At 37.3% G+C, this 25,351-nt stretch overlaps 1 protein-coding gene across 1 annotated transcript; it reads left to right on the top strand.

The window, feature by feature from the left end:
- The first annotated feature begins 13,407 nt into the window (after positions 1–13,407).
- Positions 13,408–20,914, top strand: LOC113349238. Its single transcript, XM_026593169.1, has 2 exons — positions 13,408–17,275; positions 18,442–20,914. The coding sequence occupies exons 1-2, from the start codon at positions 16,120–16,122 to the stop codon at positions 18,699–18,701; spliced, it is 1,416 nt and encodes a 471-aa protein (XP_026448954.1). The 5' UTR covers positions 13,408–16,119; the 3' UTR covers positions 18,702–20,914.
- Positions 20,915–25,351: the final 4,437 nt, after the last annotated feature.

The following is a 25,351-nucleotide window of genomic DNA, read 5'->3' as shown; positions in this document are numbered from 1 at the left end:
CGTATGTTGAGATATACCAACCTACTTAATTCTATCTGTCAATTAATTAACTAGCCATCTAATGGATTGCTTAAACTGAAAGTAAAAACGGAAGGGAACATTATAATACCCCTCAACTTCCCTTCTAGTGCTTGATCAATAATCTTTATACGTCAACTATTGAGAGTTAAAATTACTCGATGGAGATTGTACACGAGACGAGATAATGAAAGTAAACTGTGTTGGAAACTAGGTACTAGAGGATGAAAAATCATAGAACGCAAAAGGATGTTATAACACTGACTTCAAGGCCTTGCGATTCTTTTCTAAAAATATTTCGACCATTCCAATTAATTGGCGAGTACAATCGGTCAATAATACTTTGACTCTTTCTGAATAATTGGCTAGTATAATCGGTCAACTAAATAATTCTTTCAGGATACAATGAATCCCTAATAACGTTATTCTATTCATGGGTCGTACTCCCCAATCAAGAAAACACAGTTATTGGATTCAGATGATGCTTAGGGAGAAAAGAAATCAGAGATTTTTGATGTGATTCTTATTCAGATTATTTCAAAGAAAAAAATCACCATTATTTATAGGGTATTTGGTCTGTTCAAGATGCATGCTCATCTCCGATCAGTATTATGGTGACTTTTGGGAAAGAACACTTGTGTTCGAATTCTAACTGATTTGAATTCAAATCAGATCCAACAGTTTTATAAAAGAAACTGATGGGTATAACAATTCAATTTTTCATAATTGTAAAAGGATGAGCTAAGACAAAAATGTAGCCATATATGTTAGAGCATTGCTCGGTCGAAGTCGCAAGTTTTTCTATCTCAAGCTTGTTGTCAGTGTTAGATGTATAAAACTACATCTTGATTTCTAGTCTACTGAGGTTAAATCTCGGACCATGATTATAGTATGGCAATTGAGTATCAAACATCATTGAATAACCCACGAATATTGACTACTGAATAACAGACGAAGACATTTGCGAGAACTTCATCAACAAAGTGGAATGCAAAGACTGACATGTCCTATTTACTCATGACATTTTATATGATGAGAGTATGTTGTATGATTTTAGTAGATTTAGTACTTCAAAGAAGAAATCTCAGGTTCAAGCTTGTCTTGGTTAAGCTCTCGAAATATGATTCAAAAAATAAATGTTTGTATAGAAAAATTAGTTAAAACAATTTACTGTTCAAAAATTATTTTTGTTTCAAGTTGATCATTTGGAAATTTCCCAAGCAACAACGCATACTGTCTATAGATATTGAGAATTTTCAAATTTAAAAATGAGAGAATTGAACCGCTTAGTGCAAAGTATTCGATATGAATTCTGCGAATTGTATACGTTTGCAAACCCGGTTTGCATACCCTTATTACATCTGAGTTCGAGAATGAGAGAACGTTTGCAAACCCGATTTGCATACCCCTACGTCCTTCCATCGCGAACTGCCAATGGTTTGCAAACTCTTATAGACACTTCTAAGACAACTTTATTCACAAATAACTTGGGGACTTGTGGATTATTGTTTAGTGTTAAGCGTTATTGAACACTGCTAGTTCTTATAAGTTCAAACACTGACTTAGCAACTATAGATTATGATTGTGCATGACTCCATAACTGTATCATAGTGCATATTCTTCTTTATGATTTCAAGGCATATATCTCACCTGCATATTCTTATTGAATCTCAAGCAAACCTAACCTGAATTCAGAGTTATATGGAGCCTTGAAAACCTACAAATAGAGAGTGAGAAAACGCGGGTCTAATAACACCACCCAATAATTCGGTTAGCAATCTGTATGGACAAACTCCGAAATACTTTGCTAAAGAATCAACTAGACAGTCAGACTCAATCTAGATTAAATTATCTCAAGGAGTCAATATCTCTCACTTGTTTTGATTTACTCAAGCTAAAACAATAGCGAGTCTTTAATCAAACACAAGGAATAACTTGGATGGTACCAAAGACCAATGTCCAAGGATCAATCAATATCAATCAACAACCAAAGGTTGGATTTCCAATTGATGATCTTTAACGCACAAGCTGTATTATTTCAATTATATAAAAAATATAATGCGGAAAAGAAATAACACAGACACCAGAAGTTTTGTTAACGAGGAAACCGCAAATGCAGAAAAACCCCGGGACCTACTCCAGATTGAATACACATTGTATTAAGCCACTACAGACACTAGCCTACTACAAGCTAACTTAGTACTGGACTATACCCCCAATCAGTCTCCCACCGATCCAAGGTACAGTTGTACTCCTACGCCTCTGATCCCAGCAGGACACTGCGCACTTGATTCCCTTAGCTGATCTCACCCACAACTAAGAGTTGTTGCAACCCAAAATCGCAGACTTGATAATAAACAAACTTGTCTCACACAAAAAAGTCTATCAAAGGATAAATCTGTCTTCCACAGAAAAACCCTAGGTTTTGTTCCGTCTTAAGATATAAAATCAAGATGAACAGGAACCAATTGATAATCCGGTCTTGTATTCCCGAAGAACAACCTAGATTAATCAATCACCTCTCAACAATCTTTCGTGACTACACAAGTGGTTTGTCGAGGAATCACAAAAAGTGAGACGAAGATGTTTGTGACTTCTTTATCTTGCCTATCGGAGAACTCTCACGATCTCAAGCCAATCAAAGATTGTACGCGTACGATAGAAGATGCAAGATCAGATCACACAACTACGATAAAAGAAGTATCGGTCTGGCTTCACAATCCCAATGAAGTCTTTAAGTCGTTAACCTGGTTTTAGAGAAGAAAACCAAAGGTTAAAGGAGAATTGACTCTAGCGAGCGCACTAGTATCACACAGACGTGTGGGATTAGTTTTGCACAATGCTAGATGTCTCCTATATATAGTCTTCAAATCAGGGTTTTGCATTAGTTACAAAGCAAGTCATATTCACCGTTAGATGAAAACCTGATTTAGATTCAAGCTAATATTTCTCAACCGTTAGATCGAAAACTTAGCTTGTCACACACACTTGGGTAGACGTTTACTGGGTTTGTGAAAACCATGCCCAAACGTGTACGTGTATGTTGGTTCAACATAGTAACCCAAAATGTTAATCATATGAGCATTTCATATTAACCTAGTTCTTCTTCACCGTAACTAGTTCAATTGACTCAAATGAACTAGTTAGAGAGTTGTTCAATTGCTATAAGATCTCATGTAACTACACAAGACACAATTTAAACAAAGATGATTCGATTCGATGAGTCGGCTCATGAACTTTATATCCACGGTTTAACCACTTAAGCTCACAAACAATTTCGCAGACTTAAGGCAACCGGCAGAGTTCTCCAAACTCAACAGAAAATCTCGGCAAAGATTCTTCCGCCAGTTCGCTGACTAGGTTCGCGGACTGAGTTCACGGACTAAACACGCAAACGAGTTTTTGGAAAATCCCAGCATAAATTCTCGGTAAGAGAACTTCCGTCAGTTCGCGGAATGAGTTAGACTGGGTTCGCGGACTTAGCAAAGCCAATTCCTCTGGTTTCTCTCAATCAACAAAGTTCGAAAACTTCGGATTAAGGAATACATGGTTATGTAATCTAAACTCTCATTCCAATCATTGAGACATTCTCAGAGGACGTTATATAGCCGTTATTCACAGACCGTTTCACGTCAGAGCAATTCTCAAAGTAAATGAAACTTTTCATGACTTTCGTCACTAGGTGAAGATAAACTTGATCAAAGCGAAACGCTTTACCAACACACGATTTCGAGAATAAGATAAGTAGTGAAACTCAGCTCGAAATGTCAAATGTGTATGATCCAGTCTATAGGTGAAGATAAGTAGCAATTCTCAAAGTAATTGAAACTTTTGTATATGATCCAGTCTATATAGCATACGACTTTTTGTCTCATAAGAAGTAGGAGATAAAATAGATATACTTTTGAGTGATAGATAAGTTCAAGTCTCCACATACCTTTTTGTTGATGAAGTTCCACGGTTCATTGTGTAGATCTTCGTCGTTGTATGATGAATCGCTATGAAGTCCTTGAGCTTAACTACACTTTTCTATCCTAGTCTGAGACTTAGCTATAATAGAATAGAAATCAAGACTCATAGTTTTGATCACTAACATTGACAAACATTCTTGATATAGCAACGCATGCGAGGTCGACCGAGCTATGCTCTAACAATCTCCCCCTTTGTCAATTTTAGTGATAAAACTATTAATACATATGGAATACAAAAAAAATAAACTTTGGTGGCTCCTATTCCATAGTCTAATCTTCAAATTTCCTTGAAATCTTCGTCCTTCCAAGTACTCCAATGATCCCAAAGGTTGTAAGTTTAGCACCACCGTTGATGAAGATCCGTAGCTATAACAATGAGAGAAATCGAGATTCTCGATCATTATTATACAATGTCATAGTATCATTATGTAACATCAAAGTCAATTGCATCACGACTTTAACAACAATACTATGGTGATATGTATCACTCCCCCTTAGTCAATACTCCATCTCGATCGTAGAAACCACACCCCCTTACACAATGATCCGAAAACCATATGTATTTGTAGTGTGAACTACATTATTTCTTCCCCTTTTTTTCAATAAAATTGGCAAAGGTAAAAGAACGGGATCATAATGAAATTTCCACAAGAGACATTTCATAGACTAAAAGAAAAATACATACCAACTTAATTTAGATGCAATCATAAAGCCGAAGCTAAATGCATTCATTAAGGAGTTTTAAGATACAAGATAACCCCTATAAAATTCCACAGCTGCACACCCCGCAAGATATTACCATTAAGCACAAGTTCAAAAGAACTCTCCCCCATTTGAAGTCATTCCCGAGAGAACAACAAGAGCGACCTTAATTTCGAAAGGAAAGAAGGATTTTTAATTGGACACCAAAAACCATAGGAAAATGATTTTCTATATCCAAAACTCAATCAAATTAATCACAAGTAAACCCATGATTAATTTAATTGGAATATGCAACTAAATCAAACCACAAAAGTGATCAATTTAATTGATTTTTCTCAACATAAGTAAACTTACGGAGTATACGACTACATCAACCAATAGAACATAGTTAGTATAGTCGTTCATATACTCAACACAAGAACTTGTGGAATATATGAAAACTCAACTAGACTAATTACAAGAGAACCCATAATTAATCTAATTGGAATACACAACCAAACTAATCAACGAAGCAATCAATTTAATTGTCAAAAGATTTTGCTCGACAAAAGAAGACTTTCGGAGCAAATAACTAAATAACCAATCAAGATGATTAATTTAGTTCAAGAATGCTCAACATATAGCATCTCATGGAACAACCAACAAAGCCAATAATAATAATCGACTTAGTTGTATCGTGCTCAACATATGACACACAATGGAGCCTTCACGGTAATACAAAAAGAATGGATCAATGAAGATCAATACCGTGGAATACATAGAAGGATCTATTATATCTTTCCATCACTATATTCATAATGACATAATAGACTTTATCCTTGTCACACAAAAGATTTTATTCTATTTTCCATCAAATAAATGACTGCGTAGGCATAACCTTTGTATTTGTCAAAAGTATATTCATCCTTGAATCAATACATGAAAACCGATCATGAACGACTTTACTTTTGACAAAATATGGGACAACATGGTTCACGGACGTAAACACCAACATCCCATAACAAGTTGCAATATAACAAATTAAATACTGCAAAACATCTTCCAAACCAATTTAGAATTTATACCAATAAATCTAAAACATGAAGATGATATCGTTGGACATAGCTATGTGTAATAAAAATAATGGCTATTCCAAACTCTAGTAATCATTTTCAAAAACAAGAATAAATTCTCATAAGAAGTTTCTTAGGCATCAATACAAACTCGTAATGCACATATAAGATGATTTTTCCTTAGAAGGTAGAATCAATATTTTTCGCCCGGATTTACACCAAGAATAGCTACCAAAGGCGTATAAAAATATTTTCTAAACAAAGAAGAACATACAAAGTCATTAACGACCATGTACCATAGTCACAAAGGATGAATGTGAACATTCATGAATTCCATAGCAATGCGTACTACTTCCCATTCTTGAACTTCCTTCTTTGTGATTCACCAACAACATTCTTGTAAAAGCTACTAATTAGATTAGAAGAGTAGTACTCCAATAATCCAAGTGCCCAAGTCCAAGAAGTGGAACAAGTGCAACAAACGGAGCAAAACACTCAAAAAAAAGATACAGGACAAATACCAATCTTAACTCATCCAAATTCAAAATTTCTCATCTCCATTTTGAATAGAATTCAAAGAGCAAGAGAATGCAAAAATAATGAGGTCATTCCGAGTTCGGACGAAGACGATACGGCCAAAACAAGTTTACCGAATATCGACGTCAAGTATGCATACGGGTTTGCAAACGAAATTTCATGTCCGCGAACTTAAACCCCTGGATTTTGATTTTAAAATATGCTACGCATACCTGGTAGGTGTACCATGTAGTCCAAACATCCCGAACTATTATTTTCAAACCTAAACATTTAAGAACCTTAAACACAGATCAAGTTAGGTAGAAAAGAACGATAAGAAAGGTATGTGAATCATTATAAGTTCTTTAAGCAAATAAAAGTACAAATCTTGCTCAAGTTTATAGATATACCTTTTCAGATGAATCCAATCGAATTCTACCGTCTTACCGAACATAATTTGTGTGCCCCAATTCCACCGTATACGAAGCACGGCATTCCTTGGTGAGGATGCACTTCCAACACAATCAAGTTGCGTTGGGGTGAACAAACTATTGCTCACCACAAGTGACCTTTGGATTATCATAAAAGAGATCACTTTTAGAACCTTTCACATCCAATTCCATTTTTCCAAAAAACTTGTTAAGTTCCAGCATCATGGATACTGCCTTTTCCATCGTCATGGAGTTTTCTGGAAGATCATTCCTTTTTACACTCAAAACATCATTGTCTTTCTTCGGTATCCACTTCTGAGTGCGTTTAGGAACAGTCGGAACCTTCTTCCCATCACTCTCTTCTAGAATTCTTGGAAGAGAATTGGATTGACCATTCTTTTGCAAGTTAGTCTTTCTCCAAATGGGAGCATCGTATCTTGTTTTCGTCTTTACGAAGTTATCCTTTTCGATAACCATTACGATTATGAAAAGGATTCGTACGACTTTTATAGGAAAATCTAGGTTTATCATAGCACTGATTCCTTTGCCTAAAGGTTGGATAATTACAACCTGTAACGTTAAGAGGATCAGTCTTAACGTATGATCTTGGTTTCACAACTTCTTGTGATTCCCAAACAAGAACATCATGAAGTTTATCATTCCTTATACGGAAACGACATCTCCTTTCCAGGTGACCTTTATTTCCGCAATAGTGGCAAACATAAGGAATGTTCTTACCTCGATCCGTGTGTGCTGACTTTGAAGGTTGACAAACTTTGCTATTTTGAACCTTAATTTTCGATGAAGGTATTTCACTTTTTCCATCAGTGGAAACCTTTTGTTGATAAGAATCACTAGCCTTGACAAATTTTACCTCTTTGCTAATACTTGGAGCATTTATTCCCTTATAGCCCAATCCTCGTGTATCACGATGATTTTTACTTGCTCCTAGCATAGTGGTTAGTTTGCTTGAACTAGTATTGAACTTTTTCAAGTCATCTTCCAACATCTTGGTTTTATCAAGAGCAACAGTTAAATCAGCCTCAAGACGTTTTTCTCGAGCGAGAAAAGCGCTTTCTCTGTCATCAAAACTAACTTGTTGAGAGTTAATCCTTGCTTCAGATTCTGCAAGTTTCTCTTCCAACAAAAAGTACTTTTGATAAAGATTATCACATTCAAGTGACTTCATACGTAGGTTTTCCTCAGAATCCTTGAGGATCGATTCGCAAGAACGATTCGAAAAATAACCACATGCGTAACATCTTCTCAATTTCTTGTTTTCTCGACAGAGAGGAATCAGAAGAGGTGATACATGAGAAGTTATAATCTTCTTCATTTTCCATGAATCCAAAAACTTAACATACTCTGAGACTTCCACATCAACATCTCTATCAATATCTGAATCACCTTCATCAGAAAGTTCATCCAATTGTTCTTCTAGGAGAGTTTCCCAATCAACAGTTTTTATATCAAGAGAATGTTTAGATATTGACTTAAATGTGACAGTTCTCTCAGGTGAATCCAAGCTTTTAGAATCATCTGGTAATTTCTGAACTGGTACGTTATTAGAGATAGACTCATCCATAATCAGATCGCTACAAACACAGACTTATAAGGTCTTTAACGTGTTTGCCTGCTCTCATAACAATTGATAAAGCGGGGGTCTAACAACACCACCCAATAATTCGATTAACAATCTGTATGGACAAACTCCGAAATACTTTGCTAGAGAATCAACTAGACAGTCAGACTCAATCTAGATTAAAGTATCTCAAGGAGTCAATATCTCTCACTTGTTTTGATTTACTCAAGCTAAAACAATAGCGAGGCTTTAGTCAAACACAAGGAATAAATTGGACGGTACCAAAGACCAATGTCCAAGGATCAATCAATATCAATCAACAACCAAAGGTTGGATTTCCAATTGGTGATATTTAACGAACAACCTGTATTATTTCAATTATATAAAAAATATAATGCGGAAAATAAATAACACAGACACCTGAAGTTTTGTTAACGAGGAAACCGCAAATGCAGAAAAACCTCGGGACCTAGTCCAGATTGAATACACACTGTATTAAGTCGCTACAGACACTAGCCTACGACAAGCTAACTTCAGACTGGACTATACTTGAACCCCAATCAGTCTCCCACCGATCCAAGGTACAATTGTACTCCTACGCCTCTGATCCCAGCAGGACACTGCGCACTTGATTCCCTTAGCTTATCTCACCCACAACTAAGAGTTGCTGCAACCCAAAATCGCAGACTTGATAATCAACAAATCTGTCTCACACAGAAAAGTCTATCAAAGGATAAATCTGTCTCCCACAGAAAAACCCTAGGTCTTAAGATATAAAATCAAGGTGAACAGGAACCAATTGATAATACGGTATTATATTCCCGAAGAACATCCTAGATTAATCAATCACCTCTCAACAATCCTTCTTGACTACACAAGCGGTTTGTCGAGGAATCACAAACAGTGAGACGAAGATGTTTGTGACTTCGTTATCTTGCCTATCGGAGAACTATCACGATCTCAAGTCAATTAGAGATTGTACTCGTATGATAGAAGATGCAAGATCAGATCATACAACTACGATAAAAATAGTATCGGTCTGGCTTCACAATCCCAATGAAGTCTTTAAGTCGTTAACCTGGTTTTAGAGAAGAAAACCAAAGGTTAAAGGAGAATCGACTCTAGCGAGCGCACTAGTATCACACAGTCGTGTGGGGATTAGTTTTGCACAATGTTATATGTCTCCTATATGTAGTCTTCAAATCAGGGTTTTTCCTTAGTTACAAAGCAATCCATATTCACCGTTAGATGAAAACCTGATTTAGATTCAAGCTAATATTTCTCAACCGTTAGATCGAAAACTTAGCTTGTCACACACACTTGGGTAGACGTTTACTGGGTTTTTGAAAACCATGCCCAAACGTGTACGTGTATGTTGGTTCAACATAGTAACCCAAAATGTTAATCATATGAGCATGTCATATTAACCTAGTTCTTCTTCACCATAACTAGTTCAATTGACTCAAATGAACTAGTTAGAGAGTTGTTCGATTGCTATGATATCTTATGTAAATACACAAGACACAATTGAAACAAAGATGATTCGATTCGATGAATCGGCTCATGAACTTTATAGCCACGGTTTGCACAAAGCATTCCTCAGTAATTTAAGTTTCGTGTTCAGAGCACATCTTTAAATCATAACCACTTAAGCTCACAAACAAGTTCGTGGACTTAAGGCAACCGACAGAGTTTTCAAAACTCAGCAGAAAATCTCGGCAATGAGTCTTCCACCAGTTCTCGGACTGAGTTCGCGGACTAAACACGCAAACGAGTTTTTGGAAAATCCCAGCAGAAATTCTCGGTAAGAGATTTTCCGTCAGTTCGCGGACTTGGCGAAGCCAATTCCTCCGGTTTCTCTCAATCAACAAAGTTCGAAAACTTCGGATTGAGGAATACATGGTTATGTAATCTAAACTCTCATTCCAATCATTGAGACATTCTCAGAGGACGTTATATAGCCGTTATTCACAGACCGTTTAACGTCAGAGCAATTCTCAAAGTAAATGAAACTTTTCATGATTTTCGTCACTAGGTGAAGATAAACTTGATCAAAGCGAAACGATTTACCAACATACGATTTCGAGAATAAGATAAGTAGTGAATACTCAGCTCGAAATGTCAAATGTGTATGATCCAGTCTATATAGTATACGACTTTTTGTCTCTTAAGAAGTAAGAGATAGAATAATTAAACTTTTGAGTGATAGATAAGTTCAAGTCTCCACATACCTTTTTGTTGATGAAGTTCCACGGTTCCTTGTGTAGATCCTCGTCGTTGTATGATGAATCACCATGAAGTCCTTGAGCTCAACTACAATTTTATATCCTAGTCCGAGACTTACCTATAATAGACTAGAAATCAAGACACATAGGTTTGATCATTAACATTGACAAACATGCTTGATATAGCAACGCATGCGAGGTCGACCGAGCTATGGTCTAACAGAGAGACTCTTGCAATAGGAATTCTTAATTAATCCCTTGTACTCTTGTGTCGTAGTTACAAAGATAGAGTAGTCGTGTACAACCTATGGTTCTCCACGAAGCAAATTAGGTTACGACTTTGAAGACTTCACCTAGGGATTCAGGAAGCCCGGTCAGATTATCTTTTAATCTGATAGTTCTTGTATTCGGATCTTGTTCAACTGGTTATTAAAGTTCACGAACTTTAGATCAGGAACTAGATAGATAAAAATTACAAATTTCTCTTCGTCTCGTACTTTGATTCCTCAAGATAGATCATATAAACTCTTCTTTGATTTATTTGGATTGTTCTTGACGGGTAGTTAGTGATCCTGGCTTTTTGCTAACATAGTTTAAATATTTCGGAACCGTAAGGTTTGCTAGGATTTATCTACTGCAAATATATTTCTAAACCTAGATTGAAACATATCAGAATGAACTCAAATAGGTTTCAAAATTTTCTAATGAGGGAAACCTTCTTTAAAGAGAGTTCGAATTTTTATATTGAAAAAGAACAGCTGAATAAGAAACTTGTGAGATGTAGAATCTCAATTAGTTTTATTAAAAAGGGAACCGATCAGTAATAACAAACTTATCAATGATCTTAATTCCAGATTAAATGAGAAAAAGGAACTTAAGAATAACCTTTATAAGTCGATAAAATATCATAAGAAACAACAAAAAGCTAGTTGATCATATGCACAAACATTGGAAGAATTCTTCCAATTCATAAAAGATGAACGATCCCATGAGCTTCCCTCTCATGGTCCTTGTGTAAAGAATATTCTCATGTTGAAAATAGTTGTGCTAGATATATTAAATCATCCGGGAACCTTTTTCGAAACTCTAAACATCCTTATAAGAATTTTCTCCAACTGCTTATAAAAAGGATAATTGGAAATTATTAAAAAGAGAAAAGAAATATCCAGAACTAAATATTAATCATATCAAGAGGGATACTTATCACTTGGGTGATATGAATATACCTGTAAACGACTATAAAAGTCTTATCAAAATTTTGGAAACCGGATTTGAAACATTAAAGAAACAAGCAAATTGTTCAGGAATGAATTCTGAATATGGTTTTAATCCTTTCGTATTCGATAGATATCATTTCAAGAAAATGGAAAATTTTAAGGACTTATCTTTTCTTGAACATCCGTCATACCACCCTTTGTGTGGGACGTATAGTTTACCCCAATAACCCTGATTGTGGAATCTCACTTTGAGAATTAAACAAATAAATGGGAGATATTTGTATGCATTTTTTGGTTTCTAAAGTTAAACTTAGAATTGATCTATCGAAATTTTTCTATTGTTCACTAAAAAAAGGAGGAAGAGAACAATAAGGTTCTTCTCCAATCTTAGATCAAAAATAGGTTTCGCAATCTATTTAAATCTTCCTTATTTTCTAAACACTTGTGATGCATGCCAACTTTTGTTTGACATTGGTGTTACCACATCATCAATAAAATCCAAAAAATAATGAATCGGTGTGGGTATCAATCTATTTTATGCTCTTGTAATAAGTTCTCCCTGCCTATCTGACTCCTAAGCAAAAACGAGCACAAGAATCATGCATGGGAAATTATCTATATAAAGATAAAATGATATTTATGGTCTTTGATGAATTATTAAATCATAATTTTGATATTTAAACTTAAGATAAAATGATTCTCCGAACAAAGTTATTTTTTCAGATCATTTATACCATTATCAAACCTTATGTCACCATTGTGGGTACAAAATACCGCACACTCATTTAATATGCGAAACAACCCCTTTAGTAGCAAGCGAACACAGATGCGTACGACATATCCAGGATGAAGAACCAGATCACGTCACCAAGTCACGATTAAAGTGTGAAGTTATATGCGACAGTAAAGAAACCGTGCAGTAGTGTAAATGTCCGAGCGACACTGACGCGTCTCAGATCCGAAAATAAGGGCTTTATTAGTTGTCCTCCACCATGTAAACTCCTATAAAAGGAGCGAGAGACCCTTGTGGTAAAGAGAGATCTTTTTGGTAAGCTAAGGATAGACTTTTGGGAGAGATAGAGTTATTTGTTTTCCAATCTAGGATTTTCACTTATCATCTTTGTATTTGTTCTAAGTTTTAATAAAAGATCTTGAATATTTCATAATGATTTCTTAAATTACTTCATAGATTATCTTTAGGGTGTAGTTGTAGGATTTCCTGCAACTACATTTTGGCGCTAGAATACATCTTGGATGATATACCCTGTTGGTGAATTCCATTCAAAAAACGCTTAAAAATATTCATAGGTTTTCATCGCTTTATCATCATTCTTTGAGAGTTTTAGAAGTTTAGATCTGAAAAGCGTAACCACAAGTTTTCATCTCATAAAAATAATTTTTGTTAGTAACATTTTCGGTTCTTTAAAGAGTACTTTTTACTTTGTAAAGAGAAGATATTGTTACAAGAACAACAGATGGTGAGGCAACCATCTACAACGGAACAATGATAAGCACGAAAGTGCGACGTTCTACTCCCATATTTGCACTAGCTAGATCTCGGCATTTAGCTAATAAATATTGTTTCAAGTCATTTACAGGAATTACAAGTCAAATCCGTTCACTCGGAGGATAAATGGCTTAGAAGCTAAATTGGCACTTGCGACTTGCAGTGCCAAAGGAGTCTAAGCTAAATTGCCAGCCCACAACTCATGGCCGCACCACCCTGCCATTTCATGGCCAGAGAATTTACAAAACAAAGAATTTTCTTTATTTACTCAAGCATGTGAGACGCACTTGTGGAGGCTAAGAAGATAGTAGATGTGGTTTCATTACAGCCACATTCTTGTGCGGAATTATCAATGCTTCAAGCATTTTCTGTTCTTCTTCAAAGAGGAAAAGAAATCTCATTCTTCAAGCAGCTAGGTCTTCTACTTCACGGTGGGGGATTGAATTTACAGACGAGTCAAAGGTGACAATATACAAGGTCAAGAGAAGGAGATGGTGGCTGTTGATCTCCGTAACGGTGTTGCCGTCGATTATTTCAATTCATTTCAATGCCACACAGAAAATTCAAGTTATTCAACAGCCACATCAGCTGAATTTGGGGGTTCTTTAATGAATCTATTTTGGGAGCAGTTGATGTGGTCTGAAATTGTATGGCTCATTGACGAATTCTTGAGCTGGAGAGATCAATTGCAGCAGCAACGAAGATACATCTGCTGGGGTTTGTGATGATGATTGTGGGTCGAGTCGTGGCCTGGATTCCACGAGGAAAACATGGAATGGAAGAATTGAAGAGATGGATGTTGGTGATTAATGTGTTATGAAGACGAGGTTAGGGTGAGATCGAGACTCGGATTCAGCTTATGAAGAAGCAGATGGAGCCAGCGATTTCAGTATGTGGTGGTGATGTTATCTTCCACTCCATATGCGAGATTGAAACATCACAGAAATGGGGTTTTGCAAGCGAGAAGGAAGACTACATCAGATTGAGTTTGCAACAAATTTAGGGGTTTCGTTATCTGAAATTGGAGTTGATTAAATATAATTGTAGATGTAAATTGAGACAATTGGTGATTGTAGCACAGAAATGGGGGTTCTGATTATGTTTTCGAATTGGGGTTTGCTGTACTTGATTTTGTGGATTTGATATGAGAAGATGGGAGCAAACTGAATCTGCTGGTGCTGCAGCCATTGGCTCATGGCTGTTGGTTCAACCTGCAGCTGGAAAAGGAAACGACAAAGTACAAGAAATAAAGAGTTTACTGCGGCTGTTGTTGTTGGCAGTTAAGTGGTGCTGTTCTCGAAAGATTAAGGCAAGTGGTGTTAAATTGAGCTGTGCAGTTGGGGAAGAAAGATGTTGTGGATGGGAGAAGCATATCGATGGGCAATGGTGGCTTGTCTCCACTACACAGTGGACTTGATTGTGATAGAATGGGTGGTTTGACGAAGTTAGATGATCACAGGATAATAGTTGGCTGGGAATGGTTGAATGGCAGTTTGGTGGTGTCGTTGGCTTACATTTCATATGGGATTGACAAGACTTGAGACATCACAGGAATGATGGTTTGATGGACTTCTTCCAACAACAGCATGGATGGTGTTGGATCAGTGAAGTGAGTCTGATGTTGAGAAATTGCCGCAATAGAACGTGGGGATTTGAATTGAAAGATCAGGGAGAAAAGCAATGTGCAGTGGCCGGACTTGGCATGGAGTTGGGTTCTGCTGCCTGAATGGGCCTGGCAACTACAGCTGGGTCCATACTGGATTTCCTACAACATCTATATATACCAGACTCAGGCTCAAGGAGGGATACGCCGTTTTCAGGGAAGAAATTAGGTTTAGCTCCATTTTATTTTACATATGCTGAGTTTATTGATCTATATATCATTTTCTATGGCTTTGAACAAGATTATGTCTAGCGAAACTCCTCATTAGGGTGAAGGATGAACTTGTAGGTTAAAGTGCTTGTGTTCTTAAACAATGGTTTCAAAAATAAGATCTTAATTTCATGCTTGTGTTTCTCAAAAGAGGTTGATTATTTTAAGAGTTTTTCATGTCTTATACCATGTATATTGCATAGTTGAATTCTAGAACATCATTCCATCTATAACCTAGGTATCAATTGTTTTATGATCATTCCAAGACTATGTATGCCATGTATGCTTAGTACTTAGGAACAAGCAATCTTTTATGATAACTCTTGTTTATAATCGTTAATGAAATATCTTCCTTGTGTTAGTAGCTAGGTTTGCAACTTTGCACGAGTAAATCTGAGACCTTGTGATAGAACATAAGTAAACATAGCTTACAACGGACTCCATAGCCCTAATACTGATTACATTTATTTATAAACTTGCTTGAATCAATTTGTTATTACTTTCTTAGTACAACAATCTCTGAAAATATTGAATTTGATTAGATAGTTCTTGATATTAATTAGTAGTAGTTTTCACACTCTTTGAGGGAACGAACCGTGCTTGCTATTGTGTGCTCTTTTTGACACCGTGCACTTGCGGTAAAACAAAGTCGGTTTTCCGACCCATCAAGTTTTTGGCGCCACTACCTGGGAGTGGCTGTAAAGTACTCTCTGATTGATATTATTGATTTTCTAGTTGTAATTTAGTTTCTATTTTCTGTACATAGTTTATTTTCGTTTTTCTTTTAGATTTCTTTTAGTTCCTTTTTACGTGGCTTGTTTGTTTATCTTTAGGTACCTTAGTTTGAAGAGTGCAGTTGGAATCTCTCCAAAACAGGCAGAAAAGTAAGTCTTTCGCGAAGCTTTGCAAGGTGAGTTTAGAAGGTGAGTTTAGACTGAATTCTGCATTGTGATAGCATATGCAAGATCTACCAAGTAGTTGGGATAGAGAACAATTCTTCGTCTTGTTAAGGTAACCCTTTATACATGACAAGAACACATGATGAGGGTACGAACCCTCCGGTTAAAAGATTGAGAGACTATATGTACCCAACCAGAGTCTCTCAACTCTCATGTATTGTTCTCCCTACCACCATATCAACCAATGAGATTAGAGCAAGCACCATTCAAGCACTTCCTAAATTCTACGGTAAGGAGAATGCAAGTCCTTACTACCACATTAGAGGTTTTGAAGAATTGTGTGGGACAATGAAATTTAAGGACTTAGCTGATGAATATCTTAAACTTAGGTTGTTCCCTTTTTCTTTAAAGGATAGGGCAAAATCATGGTTAAATGCATTAGCTCCTTCATCAATTATTACTTGGGATGGCATGATTAATCTATTCTTGTATAAATTCTTTCCAAGGCATAGAACTACTTCCATTCGTCAAAAACTGTATAGTTTCTCGCAACAAGAAGGAGAATATCTTTATGATTATTTAGAGAGATTCGATGATCTTTTGCTACAATGTCCACACCATGGATTTGATACTCCTAGGCTCACATTGATTTTGTATGAGGGATTAGATTTCAAAACACTGACTATGATAGAATCACTTTGTGGTGGTAATTTCCCTGATAAAACTGCCGAAGAAGGTTATAAGTTTTTGCATGAAGTAGCCGAAAAATCCCAAGAGTGGGAGGCTAGAGAACCCATAATGGTTTGTAACAAAGGGGTCTCTGAGGCCAAGTTTTCTGTTTTGACACGAAGACTTGAGTCGTTAGAAAGAAATATTAATATTAAGCCTGTTGAGTTTGTTACACATACAGCTTATATTCCTAGTGATTGTACTAACCAAAGATTTTCTAGTTTGGAAGAAAGTATGAGTTTGTTGATGCAGGATACTCAAAGATCTATGGAGAGCTTACATCAACATCTAAATCAGCTTACCAACCAACAGAATGAGCAAGATACGGGTCAGTTCCCGAGTCAAATACAACCTCACCATAAAGGTTCTTTTGAGGAAAGCACATCCGGTGCTAAGCCGACTAATCATGACCATGCCTTCTCTACCCTAAGAAGTGGACGGGTCATAGATAACCATGTCAGTGGTTCCAAGGAGAGAGAGCAAGATGGGAACCTGCCTACCATTACACAGGTTACTCCTTCAACACAAAAAGAAACCAATGAAATCGAGAAAGGTAAATCTGAAATTCCTTATGTTCCTCGTGCTCCTTTTCCTCAAGCATTACTACCTCGTAAGAAAGGAGCTAGCCCTAATGACATCTTAGAAGTGTTTAAACAGGTTAATGTTAACATTCCTCTCTTAGATGCCATTAAACAAATTCCTTCTATGCCAAGTTTCTAAGAGATATGTGCACTGTGAAATGAAAATTGAATGTACATAAGAGTGCTTTCCTTACTGAACACGTAAGCTCGATTATTACACAAAAAACTCCACCCAAATTTAAAGGTCCAGGCTGTCCTACGATTGCCTGCACTATTGGAGAACATAGGATTGAACATGCATTGTTAGATTTAGGTGCCAGTGTGAATCTCTTTCCATATTCTGTGTATGTGCAATTAGAACTTGGTAATTTAAAACCCACTAATATTACCCTCCAATTGGTTGATAGGTCCACAAAAATTCCTAGAGGAGTGGTAGAGGATGTTCTTATAGAGGTTGAAAGTTTTATTTATCCCGTTGACTTTATTGTTTTGGATACTCAGCCTGTCTCTAATCCTAGTGGGCAGATTCCCGTCATCATAGGTAGACCTTTCCTGGCAACCTCAAATGCAGTTATCAATTGTCGGAATGGAATCATGGAGCTTACTTTTGGAAATATGAAAATGGAGATAAATGTGTTTCACCTTTCGAATTCATCTTCGGTTTCTGAAACTTGTGAACATGTATGCATGATTGATAGCGTGAATGATTCTACTTACTGTTACAATGAGAATCTTACTGTTACAATGAGAATCTCGAAAACATGTCTGAAAAGTTTGTGGAATTGAAATGTTCGTTTAGCTCCTTCCATCAATTCTAATGACCTCATGTTGATGCCTCTTATTCCTAGTGAACATAATGTGTTGAGCAATATCAGTTCAGTAGATTTAGAACTGGATTTAGGGCATACGACTTATGTTGAATTGTCTGAACAATGTGTGCTTATTATCCGTGAGTCTGATTTACTTCGTATTACCACACATGGCTGGGCAGGTCCAGATTATGTTCCGAGTAGGATTAAATTCAGTTTGTTTAGCTCTCTGGGTACTAATTCTTATTGCCGCAGGTTCATATTTTCAGCTGTTCTGATTTGTCGGATTGATCCCAACTTTTCAGACTTTATATATATATGCTTGGCAGGTTGCTGTTGTGTAACATCTTCGGTTTGCTTGAGATTACTTGCTGCGCGCAAGCAGGGAACAATTATCATTCGCTTCGTGGGAGTCAACCCATCAGTTTTGTTCCCTTTACTCTTAATCTTTTATTTGTTTGCTTATGAATTTTCCCATCTTAACTTTTACGTTGGACGACTCAATTACATTGAGGACAATGTAATGATTAAGTGTGGCGGAGCGGTTAACACTTTAGATTTTTGTAGGTTATTCACTTGCATTTCATGACCAGCTGTGGAGCGGGTCTAATTTTTTTCTTTCCTTATCATTTCATGACCAGCTCTGGAGCGGGTCTCAAAAAAAAAAGATCTAAAAATATCATGGTGACCAGCTATTGAGTGGGTCTTGAAGTTTTGTATATGATCAGCTGTTGAGCGGGTCTATTTTCTTGTTTTGCTTGGGACTAGCAAAATATAAGTGTGGAGGAATTTGATAAGCACGAAAGTGCGACGTTCTACTCCCATATTTGCACTAGCTAGGTCTCGACATTTAGCTAATAAATATTGTTTTAAGTCATTTACAGGAATTACAAGTCAAATCCGTTCACCCGGAGGATAAATGGCTTAGAAGCTAAATTGGCACTTGCGACTTGCAGTGCCAAAGGAGTCTGAGCTAAATTGCCAGCCCACAACTCATGGCCGCACCACCCTGCCATTTCATGGCCAGAGAATTTACAAAACAAAGAATTTTCTTTATTTACTCAAGCATGTGAGACGCACTTGTGGAGGCTAAGAAGATAGTAGATGTGGTTTCATTACAGCCACATTCTTGTGCGGAATTATCAAGGCTTCAAGCATTTTCTGTTCTTCTTCAAAGAGGAAAAGAAATCTCATTCTTCAAGCAGCTACGTCTTCTACTTCACGGTGGGGGATTGAATTTACAGACGAGTCAAAGGTGACAATATACAAGGTCAAGAGAAGGAGATGGTGGCTGTTGATCTCCGTAAGGGTGTTGCCGTCGATTATTTCAATTCATTTCAATGCCACACAGAAAATTCAAGTTATTCAACAGCCACATCAGCTGAATTTGGGGGTTCTTTAATGAATCTATTTTGGGAGCAGTTGATGTGGTCTGAAATTGTATGGCTCATTGACGAATTCTTGAGCTGGAGAGATCAATTGGAGCAGCAACGAAGATACATCTGCTGGGGTTTGTGATGTGATTGTGGGTCGAGTCGTGGCCTGGATTCCACGAAGAAAACATGGAATGGAAGAACTGAAGAGATGGGTGTTGGTGATTATTGTGTTATGAAGACGAGGTTAGGGTGAGATCGAGACTCGGATTCAGCTTATGAAGAAGCAGATGAAGCCAGCGATTTCAGTATGTGGTGGTGATGATATCTTCCACTGCATATGCGAGATTGAAACATCACATAAATGGGGTTTTGAGGGCGAGAAGGAAGACTACATCAGATTGAGTTTGCAACAAATTTGGGGGTTTCGTTATCTGAAATTGGAGTTGATTAAATATAATTGCAGATGTAAATTGAGACAATTGGTGATTGTAGCACAGAAATGGGGGTTCTGATTATGTTTTCGAATTGGGGTTTGGCTGTACTTGATTTTGTGGATGTGATATGAGGAGATGGGAGCAAACTGAATCTGCTGGTGCTGCCATTGGCTCATGGCTGTTGGTTCAACCTACAGCTGGAAAAGGCAACGGCAAAGTACAAGAAATAAAGAGTTTACTGCGGCTGTTGTTGTTGGCAGTTAAGTGGTGCTGTTCTCGAAAGATTAAGGCAAGTGGTGTTAAATTGAGCTGTGCAGTTGGGGAAGACAGATGTTGTGGATGGGAGAAGCATATCGATGGGCAATGGTGGCTTGTCTCCACTACACAGTGGACTTGATTGTGATATAATGGGTGGTTTGACGAAGTTAGATGATCACAGGATAATAGTTGGCTGTGAATGGTTGAATGGCAGTTTGGTGGTGTCGTTGGCTTACATTTCATATGGGATTGACAAGACTTGAGACATCACATGAATGATGGTTTGATGGAGACTTCTTCCAACAACAGCATGGATGGTGTTGGCTCAGTGAAGTGAGTCTGATGTTGAGAAATTGCCGCAATAGAATGTGGGGATTTGAACTGAAAGATCAGGGAGAAAAGCATGGTGCAGTGGCCGGACTTGGCATGGAGTTGGGTTCTGCTGCCTGAATTGGGCATGGCAACTACAGCTGGGTCCATACTGGATTTCCTACAACACCTATATATACCAGACTCAGGCTCAAGGAGGGATACGCCGTTTTCAGGGAAGAAATTAGGTTTAACTCCATTTTATTTTACATATGCTGAGTTTATTGATCTATATATCATTTTCTATGGCTTTGAACAAGATTATGTCTAGATAAACTCCTCATTAGGGTGAAGGATGAACTTGTAGGTTAAAGTGCTTGTGTTCTTAAACAATGGTTTCAAAAATAAGATCTTAATTCCATGCTTGTGTTTCTCAAAAGAAGTTGATTTTTTTAAGAGTTTTTCATGTCTTATGCCATGTATATTGCATGGTTGAATTCTAGAACATCATTCCATCTATAATCTAGGTATCAATTGTTTTATGATCACTCCAAGACTATGTATGCCATGTATGCTTAGTACTTAGGATGTCTACCTTTTATTTTGAGAACAAACAATCTTTTATGATAATTCTTGTTTATAATCGTTAATGAAATATATTCTTTGTGTTAGTAGCTAGGTTTGCAACTTCGCACGAGTAAATCTGAGACCTTGTGATAGAACATAAGTAAACATAGCTTACAACAGATTCCATAGCCCTAATACTGATTACATTTATTTATAAACTTGCTTGAATCAATTTGTTATTACGTTCTTAGTACAACTATCTCTAAAAATATTGAATTTGATTGGATAGTTCTTGATATTAATTAGTAGTAGTTTTCACATTCCTTGAGGGAACGAACCGTGCTTGCTATTGTGTGCTCCTTTTGACACCGTGCACTTGCGGTAAAACAAAGTCAATTTTCCGACCCATCAAACAACTGACAACAACTAGGAGGAGCAGAAGAATCGCAGGAAGAAGAAGAGGTGAAATTGTTGAATCATCAAGAATGGGAGAATGGAACAATCGAGGAAAGCAAGTCCAATCTCAGATCCAAAATGTCCAGGAGGAGAATAACACCTGAAACTATGATGAAGTAAGTCATACTATAGATACAGATACAGTTGAGGAAAACAAGCAAAGAACGGGAGAGGAAGGACCCGTAGGAGAAAATGAGGAGAACATGACAATAGCGGAGCTCCGACAAATATTAGTCGAAGAAAGGAGAAGAGAAGAAGAAGCACATGCGAACTTAACGCGTCAGAATGATGAGCTAAGAGAAGAGAATAACAAGTTGCAAGAGCGGAGGTCATGAACTACATCAAGGAAAACACGTGCAAGCTCAAGATCAAGGAGAAGCAGGAGCACGTCAAGACGTAACCGATCTAGACGCGGGGATACTAGACAGGAACAACTTTTAAATAACAATAACATTGTTGAGAATTTTCAGGTAGGCGATAATATACAAGAGTAGCACGGTCATGATCGCATAGAACAATTTCCAATCGATGATCGATACGCACAACAAGGCGAATATTATCGCACACAAGAAAATCACAGAAGCAATCGACACGAACAACAGAGTGAGCATCACTGCACATATTATGATCAGGAAGAGGAAAATGATGAAGAGCAGGGGAGGATGATATTACAAGGAAGAGAAATGTTGCGAAATCAACGCAACCGTGCAGATGAAGCTGAAAGACATAACGACGCACAGATCAATGCAAGAAATAAAAGGAACGAAAGGGACAGACGAAGGAGAAGAAGAGAAAAGGCGGAAGAACAAGAACTACAAGAGGCGGTGCGTCAAAATAGGCATGACAACAGACTAAGGAAAGCAAGGTTGAAAAGACCTATGCAGCAAGATGCAGATCAAACTATGAACGAAACAATCCTAAGAGAGTTAGCAGAAGTAAAAGCAATGATGACGGCACAAAGAGATGGAGGAAGGCAACAATTAGATGAAGCAATAGAAGAAGCAGGAAAAACACCTTTCGCAAGACAAATACAACTTGCAGGAATACCAACTAAGTGCACATTACCTGTTTTTACTAACATTTTCGATGGGAGTATATGTGCAGTACAACATATAAACGCATACAGCAGATCTCTGTTGCAATGGGAAGATAACGATGCAGTCTTATGTAAGTATTTTCCTGGTAGCTTAACAGGAGAGGCTTTACAATGGTTCGAGGGAATGCCAATGGGAACAATCAGATCATTCAATCATCTGCAAAGCATTTTCTTAGGAGCATACATTAGTAACAACATGTTACGACCAGGAATAGAGAAGATATTCAGCTTGAGGAGAAGGATCAATGAAAGCTTGCGTTACTTAACCACACGTTGGAGGAAAATGTGTAGTGAGATGGCAGGAAGAGTAGATGAAAGAAATTTTATCTTGGCTTTCATTAACGCACTTTTTCCAACAGATTTGTTGTATACGCATATATTCAGGATAAAAAATACCATTACTATGACAGAGCTACGCGAGTTTCAAGAATAGTATATTGCTCTCGAAGAAAAACAAAGAGATGTGGAATCTTACCCAGTTGCGGTTACAAACGCCAAAGAAGGGAATGCAATCCTACTACCAAGAACAACAAATGTTGTTGGAAGTACCTCGCAGGGAAGCCAAGAAAAATCCATAGAAAAAGATAAACAAAGGCAGGTGGCAATGAGCAGTAGAAATCAAGAAATGTATGAAAAAGAATATAGAGAAAGACAATATAACAACTCTGCAGGTAATAACAAGATTCCCAGGTTTGATAACCAAGTAGAAGGATATGGAGGACAAAAAAGATATTGTAATCAAGGACCAGGTGGAAGCAGCAGAGTATACAAAGATATAAAATTGCCGCATCTAAATACAACAATAGAAAAAATTTGGGAGGCGGTAATTTTAATGGAAGAAATACCTGCACCACCAAATCTAGGACAAGAACCACCATCAGGAAGAAGAAGTAGAGATTTTTGTGCGTATCATCGTTTTCACGGCTTCAACACCAATAATTGTCGAAATGTTCAAAGAATCATATTAAAAATGATCGATCAAGGTAAATTAAACCAAATCTTAGCTGCACAACTACAAAATCAATAACTACCACCACCGCCGGAAGGACAGGCATCAGGAATGGAGGCAGGGAAGAAGACATACTTAATAGAAGTGGGAACGAACACAAAGAACTTGTACTGCAATTCAGTAATTCATTCATTCAAAAGCATTGAGGATTTTCATGATAATATGTTAAGCCGCGTATATGCTAGAGATGATGAAGGAAATGAGATATTCAACCTGGCAAAGGTGTCAAAACTCAAGGATTGGCAAAAACAACCAATCACATTCAGTGCGGAAGAAGTTGCAGGAGGAGAATTACATGAAAGCCCATTGGTGGTCAAGTTGGAAATCATACCCAAATTAAAAATGGAATAAGAAGACAATGATGCAGACGCATGGGCAATAAGCAAGATATTGATCGACTCCGGCAGTTCGGTAGATATTCTATTTTACCACGCGTATAAGACCATGGGTGGTAAAGATGAAGAACTTATTCCTTCCACTTACAAAATCTACGGGTTTAATGGATCAACTAACAAGCCAAAAGGAGAAGTCACCATGCGTAGTCCTCTCAAGACCATGACCACCGAAATAACTTTCTGTGTGGTTGACGTTGAATCTCCATATAATGCTTTGATAGGCAGACTATGGCTACGCAATATCTTGGAAGTACGTGGCCTCTACATATCATCAATGCATCAAATTTCCAGTACCCCAAGGAGTAGGAGTAATTAGAGGAGATACCGCAGAAGCAAAAGTTTGTGATGGAATTGATGTTAAGAAGAGTGAAGAACGCACAAACAAAAGAAGAAATTGGAAAGATGCAGCAAAGGAGGAGAAACGTAGAGACAGGCTGATGGTTGATGTAGTAACCAAGGGAGAAGAAATGGATAATAATTATACTGAAGCAACAATGGTGAAAGGCAAAGATGCAAAGAAAAATAAAGATGCGGCTAAGCAGATCCACGCTAAGGCGACAACATCTGCATCAAACCATGACCATAACATGCGCGTAAAACAAGGTAATTCCAGCCAGGAGAGCTAGTACTGCGAATAATACCACACTACAAGAAAGGTGGAGATGGAAAAGAAAAGAGTGTATGGGATGGACCATATGCTATAAAAAGGACGTTGGAAGCGGAATGTATGAATTGATGGATAAAGATGGAAAAAACATAGGGGAAATGCTCGATCAGCTTTGGAACCAAAACTATTTGAAGAAGTACTACAATTAGGAGATGCGGCAATGAAAATACATTTCAGCAAAGCAATATTGTTGCGAAGATGATGAATAAAAAAGGCTGCAAGTAGTGGATAAGATATGTAAAGTTGCAGAATCTAAGATATGTTAAGTAGTAGTTATTATATAGGAAAATAAGTGAAGAAGGAAGAAATCAACAATGTATGAATCGAAGATATGAATGATAATGAAAAATTTTACTTCTTCAAAATTGAATATTTCATAATAAGATACAAGTAGAAGAACGAGGAAACAATAAGACCTCAATAGGAGGCAATAAACATTAAAACCTATAACTAGGGAGGTTAGGCATCCAATTGTGGTGTGCACCCTAGTTCGCATAATGCAAGAGGCAACAATAAGACCTAATGCGCGTCATGATTGGGGAAAACCTAAAATGCATGACTCGGACGAAATCCATACCATCCCTGGGACCTGACTCATGGAGAATAGGGGCGAAACGAAAGCCTATCCGGCAGAGACTCCTTAGTCGAAAGACTAAAGTACTAAGCTCTCTC

This window comes from Papaver somniferum, chromosome 2, assembly GCF_003573695.1.
Source record: "Papaver somniferum cultivar HN1 chromosome 2, ASM357369v1, whole genome shotgun sequence".
NCBI classification, from domain to species: Eukaryota; Viridiplantae; Streptophyta; class Magnoliopsida; order Ranunculales; family Papaveraceae; genus Papaver; species Papaver somniferum.
This window is presented reverse-complemented; position numbering and strand designations above follow the sequence as displayed.